The sequence below is a fragment of the Pongo pygmaeus genome, chromosome 10 (assembly GCF_028885625.2).
Source record: "Pongo pygmaeus isolate AG05252 chromosome 10, NHGRI_mPonPyg2-v2.0_pri, whole genome shotgun sequence".
NCBI classification, from domain to species: domain Eukaryota; kingdom Metazoa; phylum Chordata; class Mammalia; order Primates; family Hominidae; genus Pongo; species Pongo pygmaeus.
In genome coordinates, this window is record NC_072383.2 from 6,049,185 (window position 1) to 6,067,343 (window position 18,159).

An 18,159-nucleotide genomic window follows, 5' to 3' on the forward strand; every position below is an offset into this window, starting at 1 on the left:
ACACATGGACTGGTAGATATGAGACCAAGTGCCTCTGAGGTCGGACCAGAGCTAATAATGCTAACAATACTACCGTCTTTGCAGAATGAAGTCTGAGACCATCTGTAACTTACGTAAGCTCCCACCTCACTCAACATAGTACAGATCGAAGCCCAGCCTCCCATGTCCCCTGAGATTTTAAACCACGAGGCTCCCTTCTCCTCCCCAGAAGATGTGAACATTCAGCCTCTAAGACAGGGCACTAATTCCCTAGAGCAATCACATGGTCAAGAGTTCTAGACATGGTTCCTCCTCCACTCCTGCCCTGACCTCCCTACTCATCTTCTTTTTGAAACTGCCCCCAGCTTTTCTACGCAGCCAGGATTATACCCCAGGACCTGCAGCTCCCTGAATAGTTGACTGGACCAGAGCATGAACTGGACAGTGGACCCGATCCAAGGGCTGAGCTGGGCCTGTCAACTTTCCTCTTGAGAAGCTGATCCATGAAACACAAAGACCGACTAAGTCAGATTGGAGAGGGATGAACCGTGAATCTGAAAAGCTGTGTGGAGTTGAAGTGAGATTTGACAAAGCTGTGTGCAAACAAAATGTGTGAGAAAGCAAAACTTCTGCACAGAGGAAGCTGGCCCGCAGTGAGGAGCGGGAGCAGATGGACAGAAATACTGGCTCTTAGGACAAACGGAGAGACATGCTGTAGGACCTTGGTGCCCACCTACAAACCCTGCACTTCCTGTCTGAGAGATCTTCCTGTATCTTTTCTACAAATCCCTTTTTATTGTAGCTAGCCTGAATGGGTTCTATTCTTTGCAAGCGAAACTCCCCACTGAAACACGAAATATATTGGTTGTCAATTTTCTAAAAATGATCTCTAAGCAGCACTCTCTTTATTTGACAGCAAGTTATTTCCCTGGCCTCAGAGGGCCTGTGAGAGGAGATGAAAACCAAAGGGTCTCCAAAACTTAGCGTTTCCCACAGGAACACCTGGATACCACAGCATCATCCTCTCCCAAAGGTACTGAGCACCTCCACTCACTCTCAGTACCCAAATGCAGGTAGAACAGCAGGTGAAGCGCCTGGGTTTCGGGATTTGCCCTCAGGTCCTCCTCTGTCAAACCATTCACCTTGAAAACACCTTCAGGAGCTCTGTCTTCACTGCCATTGACATTTGTAAAAGCAACCACAAGATGGATGTGCTTGCCTGCCCTGGCACCTCTTCTCTTAACATCATTATCTGCTGATAATAATGTAGTAATAATAAGCACATTAAACCAGCAAGCAGAATTTGACCCACAATCCTCCCTGCAGACTGTTGCTCCCTTTTTCTCGGGTCTGATCAGTCCTAAACATGCAATAGGGCACCCCAGCACACACAGGAGCCTCAGGGGCAGCCACCACAAACTGGATTTGGGAAACAGGGATCATGTTTTCCACACCTCAAATTATAAACATGGTCTGTAAATCAACAGTCTATGTGGAAACACCAGAGTACACTGAAACCAGGACGATCCTAGAAAATTCAGACCATACGTTTGTTCTAGGGACAGGTGAAGGTGATACATGAGGGTGGAAGAAAAAGGAAAACATCAAGTCCTCTTTTCTAGGCATTTAGTCCTCCCTATGTCTCTGCTCAAACCTACTCCACCAGTCCTTTAGACTTCAGGCCATACAACAGACGTGACCATTAGCCAAGGCCTGAACTGCAGAAAGATGATGTAGAAATCCTTTGCTCATGCCTTTTCTTCTCACCCAGCCTTAACCCCCTCCCTCTTCCTCACCCCTAGCCTTGAACCAGAGGTCACTAAAGAACCTTTCTTGCCCTTCCTCATGCACCCGGGAGGCGGAGCTTGCAGTGAGCCGAGATTGTGCCACTGCACTCCAGCCTGGGTGACAGAGCGAGTCTCCATTTCAAAAAAAAAAGAACCTTTCTTATCCTTCCTAAGATGCCCTCCTCTACTTTCCCACTCTAATGGCTGCAGGCATGCCCAGCCCCTCTGCCCCACTCACCGACCGACAGCTGTCCTCACAGGGCTTCTGGGAGCACTGGGCCACGCGGAGGCCCATCACAGCATCCTCCATGTCGGTGCAGGTGCACACGTCGCAGCCCTCCTCCCAGAACTGGCCCACAGGGTAGATGGTGCTTCGGTGGACACACACCTGTAGACATAAGTTTTCGTGAGTGAACTCATTTGGTTCATTGAAACAAGCGGTGAGTTAGCACCTACTACACAGAAGCCGCTCTAGGTGCTGAGAATGTGGCAATAAAGAAAACCAAATGTGGTCTCCGCCCATATGCAGGGCTGCTTATAAAGCAGATTTCGCCCTCCTCCTTTCCCTCCCCGCCAGCCTTAGAAAAGCCATCCCCAGTCTCTCAGGGGTGGCCCCTCGTAAGGCCTTCACGGTCCACAGACTTGAATACAACACACTGGCTGCCTTGGTCTTGCTTCTTCCTGCCTTAACTGCACTTCACTCCTTCCTATGTCACCGAGAAGCTGTACCCACATTCCCAGACCCAGTAATGTCCTTGGACTTGGAGCCCATCCTCATCTACCCTCTGCCCACTTACGAGCAAATTGGACAGGGGCTATGAATGCGTGTCCCCTTGCCCACAAGTGACTAGGAACATAACAAGCAAAGACTCTGGGACACAGAGCAGGGGATATGTTTGAGAGACAAGGGATCCTATTTGGAAGAACGATAGGCTCTGGTAGAGATGTGGGTAGAGATGTGGGAAAACAGATGAAAAAGGTTGGTTGAAAGGGAAACATGGAAAGTCTGGGATGCATGCCACAGACAATGCTCGGACATCCTTTTGTTGGAATGAGGAGCTAAGGAAGCTGTTTGATCATGGGACTTAATGACAGTTTTGAAATTAATCCCAAGTATGCCCTCCAAAGCTATGCAAAATAGGTCTCCACCCTGTGAATGTCATAATAGCAGTTCAAACATTTTGAAACCATTATCATATATCTTCTCAGTCTTCTAGCTTCTGTATAATGAACTTATTGAATGAGACCCCTTGTTCTACTAAAAGGCCTGCAGGAAAATGTTACCATCCCTATGGAGAAGAATTGTTTAGCAATACTTAGCAAAAGTAAATGTGTATTTACAATTTGACCCAGAATCTCACTTCTAGGAATCTATCCCAAAGACACACTGGCAAGACCACAAAATGACAGATGTGTATGGCTGTTTGTTACTGCAATTAGTAATGGCAAAAGGCTGAAGCAACTCAAATGTCCACCAATAAGGGACTTGTTGAAACAAAACTATGGTGCTGCCATGCAATGGAGTACTATGCAGCTATAAGAAAGAATAAGGCAGATCTCTACACACTGATACAGAATAACCTCCATCAAATACTGTTAAATGAGAAAGAACAATTTAAAATATAATTCATAATATGCTTCCTTTCTATGAGAAATGGGAAGAAACATACATGTATAAAATTCAGTTATATTTTCAAAAAGAGAAAAACTAATAAAAATTATAAAGGCTGGGCATGGTGGCTGATGCCTGTAATCCCAGCACTTTGGGAAGCTGAGGCGGGCAGATTGGTTGAGTTCAGAAGCTCCAGACCAGCCTGGGTAACATGATGAAACCTTGTCTCTACAAAAACATACAAAAATTAGCCGGATGTGGTGGCATATGCCTGTAGTCCCAGCTACTCAGGAGGCTGAGGGGGAGGATCGTCTGAGCCTAGGGGTAGGGGGTGGGGGCTGAAGTTAGTTGAAGTCTCATCACTGCACTTCAGCCTGGGTGACAGAGCAAGACTCTCTCTCTCTCTCTCTCTCTCTCTCTCTATATATATATATATACACACACACACACACATATATATAATATATGTTATATATTACATGTACTCATATATAAATTATAGGGTGGAGGAAGGAATAAAGTAGAGAAAACACAGATAGAGTAAGACTCCTGGCAATATGTCTTGTTTTATAATTTGGGGTTTAAAATCATTTAAGTGTTTTACACCATAGTAATCTTAAATTTTAAAAGAAATAAAAAGCAATCCCTAAAAATGGAAAACAAATTGAAATAGCTCATTAACTAGATATCAAGTCAGTGGCACATAATTATTATTTATAATAATTATTATATAATATATAATATCATAATATAATAATAGTTATTTCAAATGACTTCAAAACCTAGCATTTATACTATATATCCCCCAATGAGTTTTTTTTAGGACAAGAAGAACTGAAAGGAAATTTTATTTATTTATTTTTTTTTTGAGACAAAGTCTCACTCTGTAGCCCAGACCAGAGTGCAATGGCACAATCTTGGCTCACTGCAACCTCCACCTCCCAGATTCGAGCGATTCTCCTGCTTCAGCCTCCAGAGTAGCTGGAATTACAGGCGCACACCACCACACCCAACTAATTTTTTGCATTTTTTTAGTAGAGATGGGGTTTCACCATGTTGGCCAGCTGGTCTTGAACTCCCAACCTCAGGTAATCCGCCCACCTCGGCCTCCCAAAGTGCTAGGATTAAAGGTTAGTTTTGAAACTATTACAGGTATATTGCAAGATAAAGCAAATAAGTAGTTAATTATGTTAGGAAACCAGAATTTTCAACTTAGAAGAGAAGTGATACAAGCAAAAAATCAAAGAAGTAAAGTCCTGTAATTTCATTTGAATCAGAAATACCACTACAAACTTACGAGTTTTTATCCTGTCTTAAAATATGCATTTCTAAGCTCTGTTCAGCAAAAAGGTCTGAAGGCAGTGGCAACCCAGGAGTCATAAATATTCTTGGCACCCAGATTATACCACCTAAATACCACTTTCACTAAAAGGTAGGGGGACTTTTGTCAAAATGGCAGATCCAAGGACTAGGGCAGGAAATGCCCAGGGTGAGCCTGGCACCCCTTACTGTTTCAGAAAACAAGAAAGCTATGAAAGACTCATGAGGCCATGCCAACAGGCTCCAGAGCCAACTTAAAGGAGCCCCCATTTACCCCAGGGAGGACAACTTAAATATCAAAAAAAAAAATAAAGTTTACAATGAATCAACACACATCAAACACATAAGAATCCATGAGTTCATAATGCAGCTAAAAACAAAAAACCTCTTTGGCTGTCCTTGACAGTTGCTGGAGCATCAACTCATGGCTATGAAAACTGGAGAAGAAAAAATCAAGCACTTATTCTACTTTGTCTAAAGTATTTTATTTCAGGGTAACTGAAAGCAATTGGGAGAAAGTTCTTTCTTATGGGAGAATTCCAGTTAATAAATGCAATCAGTATGATAGAAGTAGAGAAAAGTCACAATTTTGAAACTCCTAATGACATACTAAATCTTAGACAACAAACACTTATAAATATTAAAACTATGAACTAAATTGTTGATGGGGTAAACTTCACAATGCAGAAATAGGTTACTTCATCTGAACACATAATCAGTCCTATCTTTGAAAGTGGGACAGCTGGGCCAGGCACGGTGGCTCACACCTGTAATCCCAGCACTTTGGGAGGTCGAGGCGGGTGGATCACAAGGTCAGGAGATTGAGACCATCCTGGCCAACATGGTGAAACCCCGTCTCTACTAATAATACAAAAATTAGCTGGGTGTGGTGGCGTATACCTGCAATCCCAGCTACTCAGGAGGCTGAGGCAGGAGAATCGCTTGAACCAGGGAGTGTGAGGCTGCAATCAGCCGAGATCATGCCACTGCACTCCAACCTGGTCACAGAGCGAGACTCAAAAAAAAAGAAGAATGAACGAACGAAATAAAGAAAGAAAGAGAGAGAGAAAGGAAGGAGGGAAGGAGGGAAGGAAGGAAGGGACGGAGGGAGGGAGGGAGGAAGGGAGGACAGCTGGACATTATGTGCCTCTAGGTGTGATGCACATGGCACCCTTGATCAGGTATTCTTGCCTCCCTACTGCATTGACCTTGAATGTAATGAATCCCCTGGGTCTAACTTCTAGTCTACTGGAAATACAGGGGATAGAGGAACACATTATGCAATACCATAAGGTAGCTGCTAGTCAAATCCAGAATTCATGACATTCTACAGGACAAATGACCCAGCTTCCCCAACAAATCAAAGGCATAAAAATGGGGAGTGGCATTACTATAGATTAAAAACACATAAGAAACATTAATAGAAAAATGGCAAGGCAGGAGGGGCGGGCAGGAAGATGAGAAGGAGAACAGAGATATAAGAAAGCAGCAGCAGCAACCGTAGCCTCCTAGACTTGTTCCCACTTCTCCAAAACTGCGTGCTTAGAATCCCTGAGCTGGAAGAGCATCTAGAGGGGAACAGAGGTCTTAAGCATTCCAGACAAATAAAGATCTGTTCCAGCCCTAACAGGCTCCAAAGAGAGATGACTGTGGCTTCTCTGTCATGCATGTCAGGACTCCCCTCAATGCAGCAGCTGTGACTATGCTCAGGTCTTCCTGCTGCAGTTCTGGCTCATTTCAGTTCTCACTCCGCCACTTTCGCGCCCTTCACTTCCCTACTCCATCAATTAAATCTTTAATGATAGCTAATCTTGGTGGCTCTTTCACCTATAAGACTGCTATTTGTATTGAAAATCTGTACCATTCATTGACACTTTACTATATTCAGTTTATAGACTATTGTCATATATACTAACAAGAGCATACATAGGAACTTCATCTTAACATTTCTCCCATAGCACCTAGTACAGTACCAATTCTGTTAGAACACAGTAGTTGCTTAGTAAATATTGGATGGGCAGATGGATGGATGAATGGATGGGTGGATAGAGGGATAAACTGACAGCAATAAATAAATGAGTAAACTATTAACTGCTCTTAGCCAGGTGTGGTGGGGTGCACTTGTAATCTCACCTACTCATGAGGCAGAGGTGGGAGGATCACTTGAGCCCAGGAGTCCAAGACCAGCCTAGGCAACATAGCAAGACCTCATCTCAACAAATAAATAAACACATATATATGTACGTATAACTATTGACTGATATCTAAATAATCCATGCAATCATGTTATTTCCTTAGCTAACCTAAAATAAGCTTATAAAGGTAAAGACCATGTCCTACACATTATTTGTAACCTCAGCACCTAGCCATGCTTAGTACATAGTAGGCTCACAAGAAATGCCTCCTGAGTTAACTAAATTTCCACTCAGGCTGAGCTGGAATGCTGACTGCCCACCCACCAAGCCTTGTAGCACTTGGTTTGGGCAAGAAGGGAATGCTGAGTAGGATGCAAATCTTCCATGAGGAGCACATGTTGCTTAGTAAACATTGGATGGGTAGGTAGATGGATGAATGGATGGGTGGATAGAAGGATAAACTGACAGCAATAAATAAATGAGTAAACTATTAACTGATAGTTAATAGCTGAGCAGTCCTTACCTTGTCGGGAAGGCAGGTGGTTGTGGTGCAGCCACAGTCATTGGTGGCGGTTGAGGCCAAGTACCCAAGGGGACAGCTCACTGTGGAGTTGACACAGTTGCAGGCACACTCATACTCATCACAGCACTGGGTCTTCCGAAGGGTGGGCAAACGGTGCGGGGGGCAGGAGGGTGGGGACACTCTTTCGCACTCCTCCTTCCTGCAGGCTGAGGGTAGGACAAGGCCACACTGAGCACTGCACCCAGCCAGGGCTCATTAAGTATTCAGCTATGCTATAGGGTGCCAGGGAGCTTTAGACTCAGAAGATTAAGTCAGAAATGTGCGAGGGCCAATCTCACAGGCTGGGAGTTACTCAATGTTACCAAAAGCAGTCCATCTGCAGAAAAATATGAACATTAATCAAAAAGGGAAATGTGAAGCTAGCAACTCTAATGGAGGAGAAGTGAAGGCTGCTCCATCCCTGCTCTATCACTTTCCCACGTACGTCTAGAAGGGGTGGGTTCCTTGATTCTCAGAGGTGTCAGATGTAGAATCTCTAAGTCCAGTAGGTCTGGGTACACCATGCCCTGCTAAGCACTGTTCTATGCCAGGAGCTTTTGTGATCCTATCACCACCTCAGTACCTAGAACAATACCCTACAGTTTAGGTCCGCCAGCAATCAGTGTGGAATGAAAGATTGCCAGCAATCTTGTCAAAGCCACAATGTCACTTTTAAAAGACCAAATCCTGTCCCTGTGTCCTTTGCCTGTTTCCAGTTCCCTTCAAACACAATATGCTCTCCTCCCACCTTGAAGTCTCACATCTAGGAAGTCGGGTGAGTGTCCACATCAGCAGGACAAGAACGCCAACGGAGTTAGAGTGGGGATTCTCGGGAGGTAAATACAGAATTTGGTTTCTTGTCGTGTCTTATTTTAGTCCAACGCTATGTTTAAATTATAGTATATAGTGATTACATATATACACCTTCAAAGGAAAAAAACTATAAATTTGGGAATAAGATCCAATGATGAGAGGAAGTCAAGGAAACATTCCCTCCCCTCAATGACATACAGGAGGATAGGCGTAAATAAAGATTAGATTTGGAGGCCACCTCATCTCAGCCCCAGCTGCTTCTTCATAAACCCAAGAAGGAGGTGCCTGTGGCTGTGCCCACACCTGGTATCCTTCAGCAGCACGCAGCCGGAAGGATTCCTTGCAGGTGTGACCCTAACCCCTCTGTTCCAGATGTACTCCCAACCCAGATTCAGCTAGGTAGAAAACAGGAAATGATGTCATCTTGGACCAGGTCCCTGAGAAGGAGGATGGCCTCCCTCACACCAGGAGAGAAAGGCCACACCACCCCTCCTCATCCACAGAGGCCTTACCACAGATGAAGTTGGGTCTGCACTCGCCAGGGTTGGTCAGTGTGGGCTGGAGGCCACCTTCACAGTGAGGCACCGGGGGCAGGTCGCAGCTCACCAGGTCACACACTGAGGGCCAGAAAGAGAGACGTCCATGCAGAGTTCAGAAAGGTTACTCTTTTATTACCTGTGAGTGGGACACTACATTCCTATTCATGCAGACTTCTACTGTTTTAGGTAAGTGACGATGATGGAGACAGAGATTACACAGGTTAGGATAGATAGATAGATAGATAGATAGATAGATAGATAGATAGAATGATGACTAGATACATGAGATAGATAGATAGATATGATAGATACATACATACATACATACAGGATAGATAACTAGATATATTAGATAGATAGATAGATAGATAGATAGATAGATAGATAGATAGATACATACATACATACATACATACATACATGATAGATAACTAGATACATTAGATGGATAGATAGATAGATAGATAGATAGATAGATAGATAGATAGATAGATGAATGATAGACAGATAGATAGAGGATAGATGATAAATAGATACATAGCTTAGATAGAGATAGGATAGATGATAGATACATAGGATACATAGATAGATATAGATGAAAGATACATATGTTAGATAGAGACAGAAGAGATGATAAATAGATACATAGGTTAGATAGATAGAGATAGGATAGGTGATAAATACATAGGATGGATAGATAGATAGATAGATAGACAGATAGATAGATAGATCGATCAATCCAAGTCACATACTGATTATTCTTATCATCCATTAGGGCTTTCACATCTCAGCCAAGTCAACTTGGATGCTCTAGACCTGTTTCCTCTTCTGGAAGGTGGGAACTCTACCTTATAGGATCAGTCTGAGGATTTCACAAAATAATAAGGGCAAAGTGCCCAGCACATTGTAGGAGCCCAGTAATGTCTATAAAATGAGGGGCTTGAAGTAAATGATCCCTCTAGTTCTCTCTACTGCTAACATTCTAAGACCTCCTTTACATTGTTCTCAAGCCACATCTCCCTCCCCTACAGGACTTGTTTATTTCTGATCAATTTCATGAGTACAAATAAGTTTCTCCGATTACATGATTTTCTTTTAGTTGCTTGGACTGTCCCCTGATCTATCTGTTCTCCCTTCAAGATTTGCATCACTGCAAATTGTACAAGCCTGTGCTTTAGGTCTTCATCTGTACAAGCAATAAACACACTGGAGAGGACAGGGACAAAGGCACTAATAATTTCCTGCCATGCTAACCGTAATTCCATCAGCTCTGAATTCACGGACTTAGACCATTATTCAGCCCACTATTCACAGAGTAGCCTGCAAAGCTAGCACGCACACCTCTAGCAAATAACCTGCTGAACTCAAGGTGCCCAGTGTGTGGTCTTCTCTATATCTAGCAGCCTCAAAATCTTTTTGAAAAGGAAAATGGGTTGCTTTGGCATGACCTTTTCTTCAGTAATCACCCCATTCTTGTATTAATCCTGTCAAACCTGTGTTTAGTAATTTATAGTAGATTCTTCTAGGAAGCAAATCCTGTTCTCCAGAGGTAACCCTTTCCATTTTTTTGGAGTATCTAGTCGGTCCTTACCCACCTCCTTTCACACACCCTGTGCCTGGGAACAGAGACACCTTTCAGCACCCTCAACGTGGTGCCCCCTGGGGCTGGGGTTAGGCCCTGGAGACAGCCCCCTGGTGGGACACATACCACACTCATACTCAGGGCAGCACTGGTCTGCATTCTGGCGGAGGCGGGCCACTTCACACAGGCCGCACGTCGGATCTGGAGGAAAGGAACAGCCACAAAAGTCAGAGAAATTAGTGGTGGGACAGCCTCGGAGGGATTTGAAATGTTCTTGCTCACTGAAAACTAGTACGAGTTCTGTATGGTCGTCCCACAAGGATCCAGGCCACAGGACCTCTGACAGATGAGTGTCCCCATGTTCCTGTTGACACCCTCACATTTACCCTCCAGGGGACTCTAAGTCTGAGCGTTGCTGGGGACCAGAGGCAAGGGTTAATCTGAGAATGTCGACCCCAGGTGCAGAATGGGGCTCCCAGGCCCAGCGATGGGAAATGCAGGCTGGGCAAGGAAGCCCACCCACTCTAGGACTCTAGGCGCCAGTGTTTGAGTCTGCTCTGCCAGAGGTGAAGATGGGTGGCTGGGGGGCCTTGCAGGGCCCCTTGTTCCTCCATGAAGGCACCAGGGAGGGGAGGACTCTCACCTTTGGCCGTGGGGCAGGGCTGCGTTGTGCAGTTGACCTTCCGCCCACTGAGGCACGTGCAGATCTGACAGGGCTGGTGGTCCGGGACCCAGGCTTCCAGGAACTGAGGGGAAAGCGAGGTTCAGAGAGGGCACAGGACATTCTAGGTACAAAGCCCAGAATTCACAGAGGTCAGCTCTCCCTGCCTCCAGCAAGGGCCAGTCCCTGAGCCAGCCCTCTGACAGAGCCTCACAGGCAAACAAAAGCAGGTTGAAAGGAGGTTATGAGGTTCTAATGGCTTTCAGAAAGGTGGTTGCCACATTGCTTTGTAAACTAACATGCGGAAACTTTCACTACAGCCTTCTCTGTTGACAGTGCTAAAAGCAAGCAAAGAAAGAAAAATGAGAGTTCTTGGATCGCACTGCTAGTCATTTCTCAAGCCAAAGGAGAAACTGGGATGTTGCTTGGGGAAAAAAATTTCTGAAATTGACTTCAGACAATAGCGTAGGAAGAGCTGTGGGGAGGACAGCAAAACTCTTGAAAGCATCACATTCTTGCTGCCCGCAGTGACTTTAGAGGCCTGAGTGCGGTTCTCTGATTTTTCAAATGAGAGACGGCCCAGGGCAGAGAGCAGCCTTCTCAAAGTTACACACAGCCCCACAGCACAAGGCTTTGAAGTCAGGAACTCCCAAACTCTAATACAGGCTGCATTCCGCTGTGCCTCAGTTTCCTCACCTGTAAAATGAGCGTACTCAAGCCTGCCTTGCAGGACTGTTGTAAGGAGTGAGAAACTCTGATTCGCACAGGGTACACAGCAAAGAGCTCCACTAATAAGAAGCAGAGCCAGGACTCAGTCTCCCTCTGGATTCAACCATGAAGTTAAATTTAAACTTAAAATTAAATTCAAGTGAAATTGCCCCTGAAGAAACACATTCTTATCCAGTAGCTCAAAGGCCTCTAAGAAGTTCCCAGGTCAAGAAGGTCTTACTTATTACTTCCACGGTCAGCAATCAGTCGGCTAAGAAGGAAGATCAAAGACCCCCAAGTAAGGCCCCCTTCCCCCAAAGTGCCCTGCCCTCCTTCAGGATTAACTCCTCTGGTCCTGCCCTTGACACCTTTCACTCACTCAATAAATGATAGCAGCTAACATTCAGATGCCACCTGCTATGTGCCACTGTGTTGAGGGCTTTATTTAAATCATTCATGTAATCCTCACTGCAATCCTATGGTGAGGATATTTTTTACCACTGCCCTCACTTTTCCAATGAGAAAGCTAAGGCGCCTGCTAGGTTCACACAGGCACAGCGACAGAGTGAGGATTTGAATCCAAATCCATGGTTTGTTTCTTTGTTGTTTTATGTTTTGGTTTTGGTTTGTTTGTTTGTTTTGAGACAGAGTCTCACTCTCTCGCCTAGACTGGAGTGCAGTGGCATGATCTCGGCTCATTGCAACCTCTGCCTCCCGAGTTTAAGTGATTCTCCTGCCTCAGCCTCCCAAGTAGTTGGGACTACAGGCATGTGCCACCATACCCAGCTAATTTTTGTATTTTAGTAGAGATGGGATTTCACCATGTTGGCCAGGCTGGGTCTCAAATTCCTGACCTCAAGTGATCCATCTGCCTCAGCCTCCCAAAGTGCTGGGATTACAGGTGTGAGCCACCATGCCCGGCCCAAATCCATGGTTTTAAACCACCATGCTCTGCTGCCTCTCACAGATAACTAATAATAAATATGTTCAAGGTATTTTTCTAAGAGTTTTACACTTACTTACTTTATTTTCCTAATAATAACCCTACCAGATAAGTAGTATTATCTATATTCACAAATAATGAAACTGAGGTACCAAGAAGTTAAGAAATTTGACCAAGTGGCACATCCGGGATTCGAACTTAGTATTCTGGCCCCAGACACCACAGGCCTAGCCTCTTGCAGCACAACTGCTTCTCATCGACAGACACAGTGCCCATCATAGGCAGGTCTGAACACACCGTCCTAGCCCTCAAATGGCTGACAGTCAAGTTGAGGAAATAAGACTCATTCGTGAAAATCTGAATGAGAAAAATAAATTGTGATACACACACACCGTGGACTACTACCTAGCAATGAGAAGGAGAAAACTATCAAAACACACAGCATCATGGATGAATCCCAAAAGCGTTATGCTGGGTGAAGGAAGCCAGGCAGAAAAGAAGTGCATAGGCATGATTCCATTTATGCGAAATTCCAGAAAATGTAAACGAATCTAAAGTGACAGAAAGCAGACCAGTAGTTGTCTAGGGTTGAGGGATATATTTAAAAGGGCATAAGCTAACCTTTGGGTATGGAAATTCATTATCTTGGTTATGTCAATGGTTTTATAGGTGTGTACATATGTCAAAACCTATCAAATTGTACACTTTAAATATGTGCTGTTTGTGGCATGTAAATTATATCTCAATAAAGCTGTTTGTAAAAATAAAAAATAAAAGAGCAGTAAGAGTGCAAAAGGAGAGTCCACTAAGATTGGGTACTCCAGAGAGTCTCACAAGGGCACACCTATGAAGCACGGGAAGACTTGGGCAAAGGGGAAAGGAGGAGGAATTCCAGGTGGGAAACAGCTAACAAAGGCACAGACAAAGGAACACTCCTGCAGTGCCCGGCATCACAGGTGAGGCAGGTGGTTGAAGACAATGGAAGAGGCCCTGTGTGCCCACTGCAGGAACTTGCCTTACCTTGGCAGGCAGGTGCAGGCCTGGAGGCATAAGCAGGACCCTGCCTCACAGAGAAGAGCTAAATAAAGACAACCCTAGCAACAGCATGCAGGATGGAAAAGCGAAGGACTAGGAATAAAAACCAGAAAAGACACAGCAGCTGTCAATCCAGCTGGGAAGGTGGAGGGAGGGGCCCAGGGCGCTGGCCTCAGAGGGCTGGGGCAGGGGGTCGAATTGGCAGACATGAGGGGATGAGGAAGGAGAGAGTCATGTTCTGTATATGTTTCAGTGTTCTTTTTTCTCTCCTTTTAAACGTAGACCTCAGATCTTTAAACTCAAGAATAAATCACACAATTTTCCAACTATCCTGAGAATGGGTAACATACAACAGATGACCAAAAGCAGGTGTCCGACCTCCTTCGCCGTGGATTTTCATTTCTCAGGAAGCTTAAGGCCTTCCCAAGACAGGGGAAATAATAAAAACAAAAAATTTTTTTTAAAAAGCTAAGGCTAAATAAGCTTCTAAAAGCAACTGCAGTGGCTCTCCAGGCCTGGCCAGGCTATGCAGCAACGCGGCCAGAAGATGGCACTGCTGCACAAGCCCAGGCCAACTGCAGGCAGGCCTGTCGCAATCGCCAGGTTCCAGGGCCCGGGCGTGACCACCCCCAGGCCAGAACAGGTATGAGAGCCAGCAGGAGTTAAAGTTTGAATGAAGGTGACAAGAGAGTGGCCTGCAGAGAATGAGGTGGGGAAAACTGACATTTTCAAGGCCCAAGGTCAAAGAAGGACACAAGCAATTCATCATGCACCACCCACCAACAGCCGATTTGATGGGGGATGCAAATGAAATGCAAACACTGAGCCCAGCTAGGGACAGCAGAGACTAAGGGAGAGGGAAGGAGACTACAGGCCAGAGCTTCTGGGCCATGGACAGGGTTCCTGCTAAACTTGTGCCTGTCAGTACAGCACTCACCACTACCAGCAGCTCCACTGATCCAGGGACAGCCTGTGCAGGCTCTTGGTCCCTTCTGATCTTACTGCAAAGGCTCACCTCTTTAGACTCTGTTTTGTAAAATAAATGAGAGCTATGAAAACTAGTGAATATTTTGCTCTTCTGAAATTACTACAATAGTTTTATACCCTAGTTTATTTCCCTGAATAAAAGGTTTTCTGGGCTTTATTTTTCAGTTAAAAAAAAAAGTTTATTTAATGGAAATGTTCTTCATATTAGGTTTTTATTCTTTCTCTGCTTTGAAAGTCAAAGTTGAAAATGCATGTGGCTGGATATGACGTTTGTTTTCATTCATTTAAACTGTATTTTCTGAAATCACTAAAAGTGGCTGTGTTGTTTTCAAAGTTTTCAATTAACTAATTTTATTTTACCTGATTTTAAAATGTATTTATAAGACGGTTTCTACATCCAAAATATTTGGATGGAAGCTTTATACAACTTGAATGCATATTCTAATGTGTTGGACTGAAGATGAGGTGGGCAGTGAAAGGGGAAAATAGGGCCAGAGAGGAGAAGCAAAGGATAGGGGTTTGGAGACACTAAGGTAGAGTTCACAGTCTTCCTGCTCTCAGGACCTTGCAGACATTTGACACTCATGGAGCCAGAAATGCTGCAAACTTGAGCTCACTTCTCATCACAGAACGCCAAGGAAAAGATCATTTCTGTCTCCTTCTGAGAGCAAGCATTTTGCCACTACTAGTAAAACCAGTCTGAAATTACCACAGGTTGCTAGCCCCATATGTATATTGGTCCACATCATTCAAGCCCTGCAGGAGCTCAGGAGCTATACAAATCAGGGAGAGGAAAATAAGGTTTTGTCAACTCATTTAGGGAATATCACAGAACAGGCAATTACTTAACTTGGCGAGTTGAAACACGGCAGTAGAGCAGGACTTTAGCTCACCTATTCCACAGTGAGCACAATGGATCCACTAGGATAAAGCCCAACAACTAAACTAGAGCAGATGAGGTCACTGTAAGTGACTATAAGTAATGGCCCTAATGGATACCCATGCTCCAATGAACATGAGTCAGCCCAGAGTTCAGTTCACAGTTCCAGTGAGGTCAATAGCAGGGCTAGGACACTATAGGATGACTGATGCTATGAATATAAGTCCCAGCTTTATCACCTCATGCCATTGAGCCTCAGTCTCATCCATTCAATAGGATGTGCGATTATGACCCCACAGAGCTTTGGGGAGAATCATATAAAATGGTTCCTATCCTGGCTTATAACATCAGGGACAGAATAGTGTAGTTACTGAAATGTTGTTTTCATTATTCTGCAGGCTGGTTAGCTACATTTACCATGAGTTCTCCTATTCATGGTTGAACATAGTGCTAAGTCACTCTGCTTGGTCCACTTAGCAAGAATGGTCCTCCTTGGCAATGAAGACATTAGGTCTTGAGTGCAGCCCATGATCACAAAACACATTCTCCTTTCCTAGAAGCCAAATATGCTTCTATCTCTACCACGGTCTGTAGTATCACTGTCAAGGATGAAGGACAGGACCACTGCACACATTCACATGTGCACGTTCACATGTGCACAGACACGCACTGCCCCAGATCCTACAAATGTACACGGGGTCAACTTTGAAGATAGATGACAGCCATTTTAGGCCAAGACGGAGGAGTTTGGTAAATATGCTTTCAAAATACACTCAATAACTCCCAAAGAGCTAAAAAAAAAAAAAAAAAAAACTGATGACTCAGTGACTCCCCAGCAAATCAGCCCAAAAAGATGCAGCAAAAGGGCCATTTCATATAGTGGAAAGAGCCAGATCTTTGGAGTCACATAGAGCTTCAAATTCTGAGATCAACTCCATTACTTACAAATTGTTTCCATGGGCAACTTACTAAGCTCTTTAGGTCTTAGTTTCTTCATAGGATTTTTGTATTTATGAGGGATACAGGATACAATACTGTATTCTGTGGAATCCCAGTCCCAAGGGATTCTCTCACACACACACACACACACACACACACACACACACACTTACACACACACACACACGCTCCATGATCAAGTAAGTTTGAGAAACAAAAACTTCCTTAAATATCTGCCAGGTACAGTAGTATATTAAAAACTCTAAAGAGTTCTGCAATAAAGAAACCTGTTTAACTATGGTTAGCTAGTGTTCTTTAAACTCACTTGACCACAAGTAACTGTTAATACCCTGCAAAATACACCTTTGGAAAACACTGAGATAATGAATATATTGTGTTTAGCACAATCAAGGTACACAATCTCTCTTAACAACGGCAGACATTATGACACAAAATATTCTTTTCCCTTTCCCTCCTGGGTTCCTATATCATTCTGCTTAAATGACTATAATAATAAAGACAATAGTAATAACAATAATAATAATAATGTGGTAACAACACTTTGATGTTTAATCCCACAGATAATACATGACAGATGCAGGATTTGAACCAAGAGCTATCTGAATGCAAAGCCATTACACAATACTGCCTCCCTATCCCTAATGATCCCCGTAAGAGTCAACCCTGCTGCCACAGTTGGAAGAAGCCCATCATTGGTGAACACTTCTCCCTTTTGACCCAAGAGGGAAGCAGCCCCATGGGAAGTGAAAGGCGCAGGCTCCTACCTGGTGCTGGACTCCATCCTCACCAATGCACTGAGTGCAGGCCTCTTCAGGGACACAGCTGCCTTCCAACATGACTTTATTTGGAGGGCAGAAACAGCCTTCCGAGGGATGGTCCCCACAGGAGCTCACGTTGCCATCACAGTGCCGGGGACAGCCGTGCTCACAGTGGTTGTAGACCAGAGATGGTGGGCATGACATAGCTGTAGACAGAGAAGGAGGTCACTTGCAAAGGCCCACACCAGCCAGAGTGAAATGGGCACAGCTGATTCAACATGGTTAATCATCAGACAAACTCGCCAGGGCAGAGATGGCTATTTTCCACCAATCTTCATCCTCCCTATCTTCCATAGAAACAGAACTTTAGGCTGGGCATATGACCACCACCAGAATGAGGACTATATTTCCCAACCTTTCTTGCAGCTAAGTGTAGTCACGTGACTAACTCTGACCAACGAACTGTAAGAGAAAGTATAGTATCCCATGGCAGCCTCCAGGAGTCCATTTTAAAAGACAGCTATGCATGCTCCTTGACCCTCTTCCCTCCTTCCCTCAGCTTCCTGCTTGGAGCATGAATGTGATGGCTAGAGCTCCATCTTAGACCATGAAGAAAAAGACCACACACAACTGAGGGCAGAGCAAGGAGCTAGAATCCAGTTTGAGGCCCAGAATCAGCTGTAGCCACCGCCTCTGATCAGTTATATGACAGAAAATTACAATTCTCTGCTATTTGCAGCCAAATCTAGTCCTAACAAATGTTGCAAACCTGTGTGTCCTTAGTAGGTTTTGTTGTCCTTTTTTGAATACATATGTCTATTATGCTTTAAAAGCATCTTTAAATTAGGAATCCACAGCTATGAAGAACTGCCTTGGGAGAGAAGCTACAAGGTGATTC

General features: G+C 44.4%; 1 protein-coding gene across 1 annotated transcript in view; it reads right to left on the reverse strand.

Moving 5' to 3' along the window:
- The window catches only part of VWF (von Willebrand factor), a 175,656-nt gene that overhangs the window by 24,693 nt on the left and 132,804 nt on the right, over positions 1-18,159 (reverse strand). Inside the window, exons 38-43 of the mRNA XM_054442726.1 lie at positions 17,268-17,467; positions 10,973-11,075; positions 10,456-10,530; positions 8,721-8,825; positions 7,357-7,562; positions 2,005-2,154 (exon numbers count right to left, since the gene is read on the reverse strand). Coding sequence (XP_054298701.1) covers positions 2,005-2,154; positions 7,357-7,562; positions 8,721-8,825; positions 10,456-10,530; positions 10,973-11,075; positions 17,268-17,467 — 839 coding nt within the window. The remainder of the gene's footprint in view (positions 1-2,004; positions 2,155-7,356; positions 7,563-8,720; positions 8,826-10,455; positions 10,531-10,972; positions 11,076-17,267; positions 17,468-18,159) is intronic.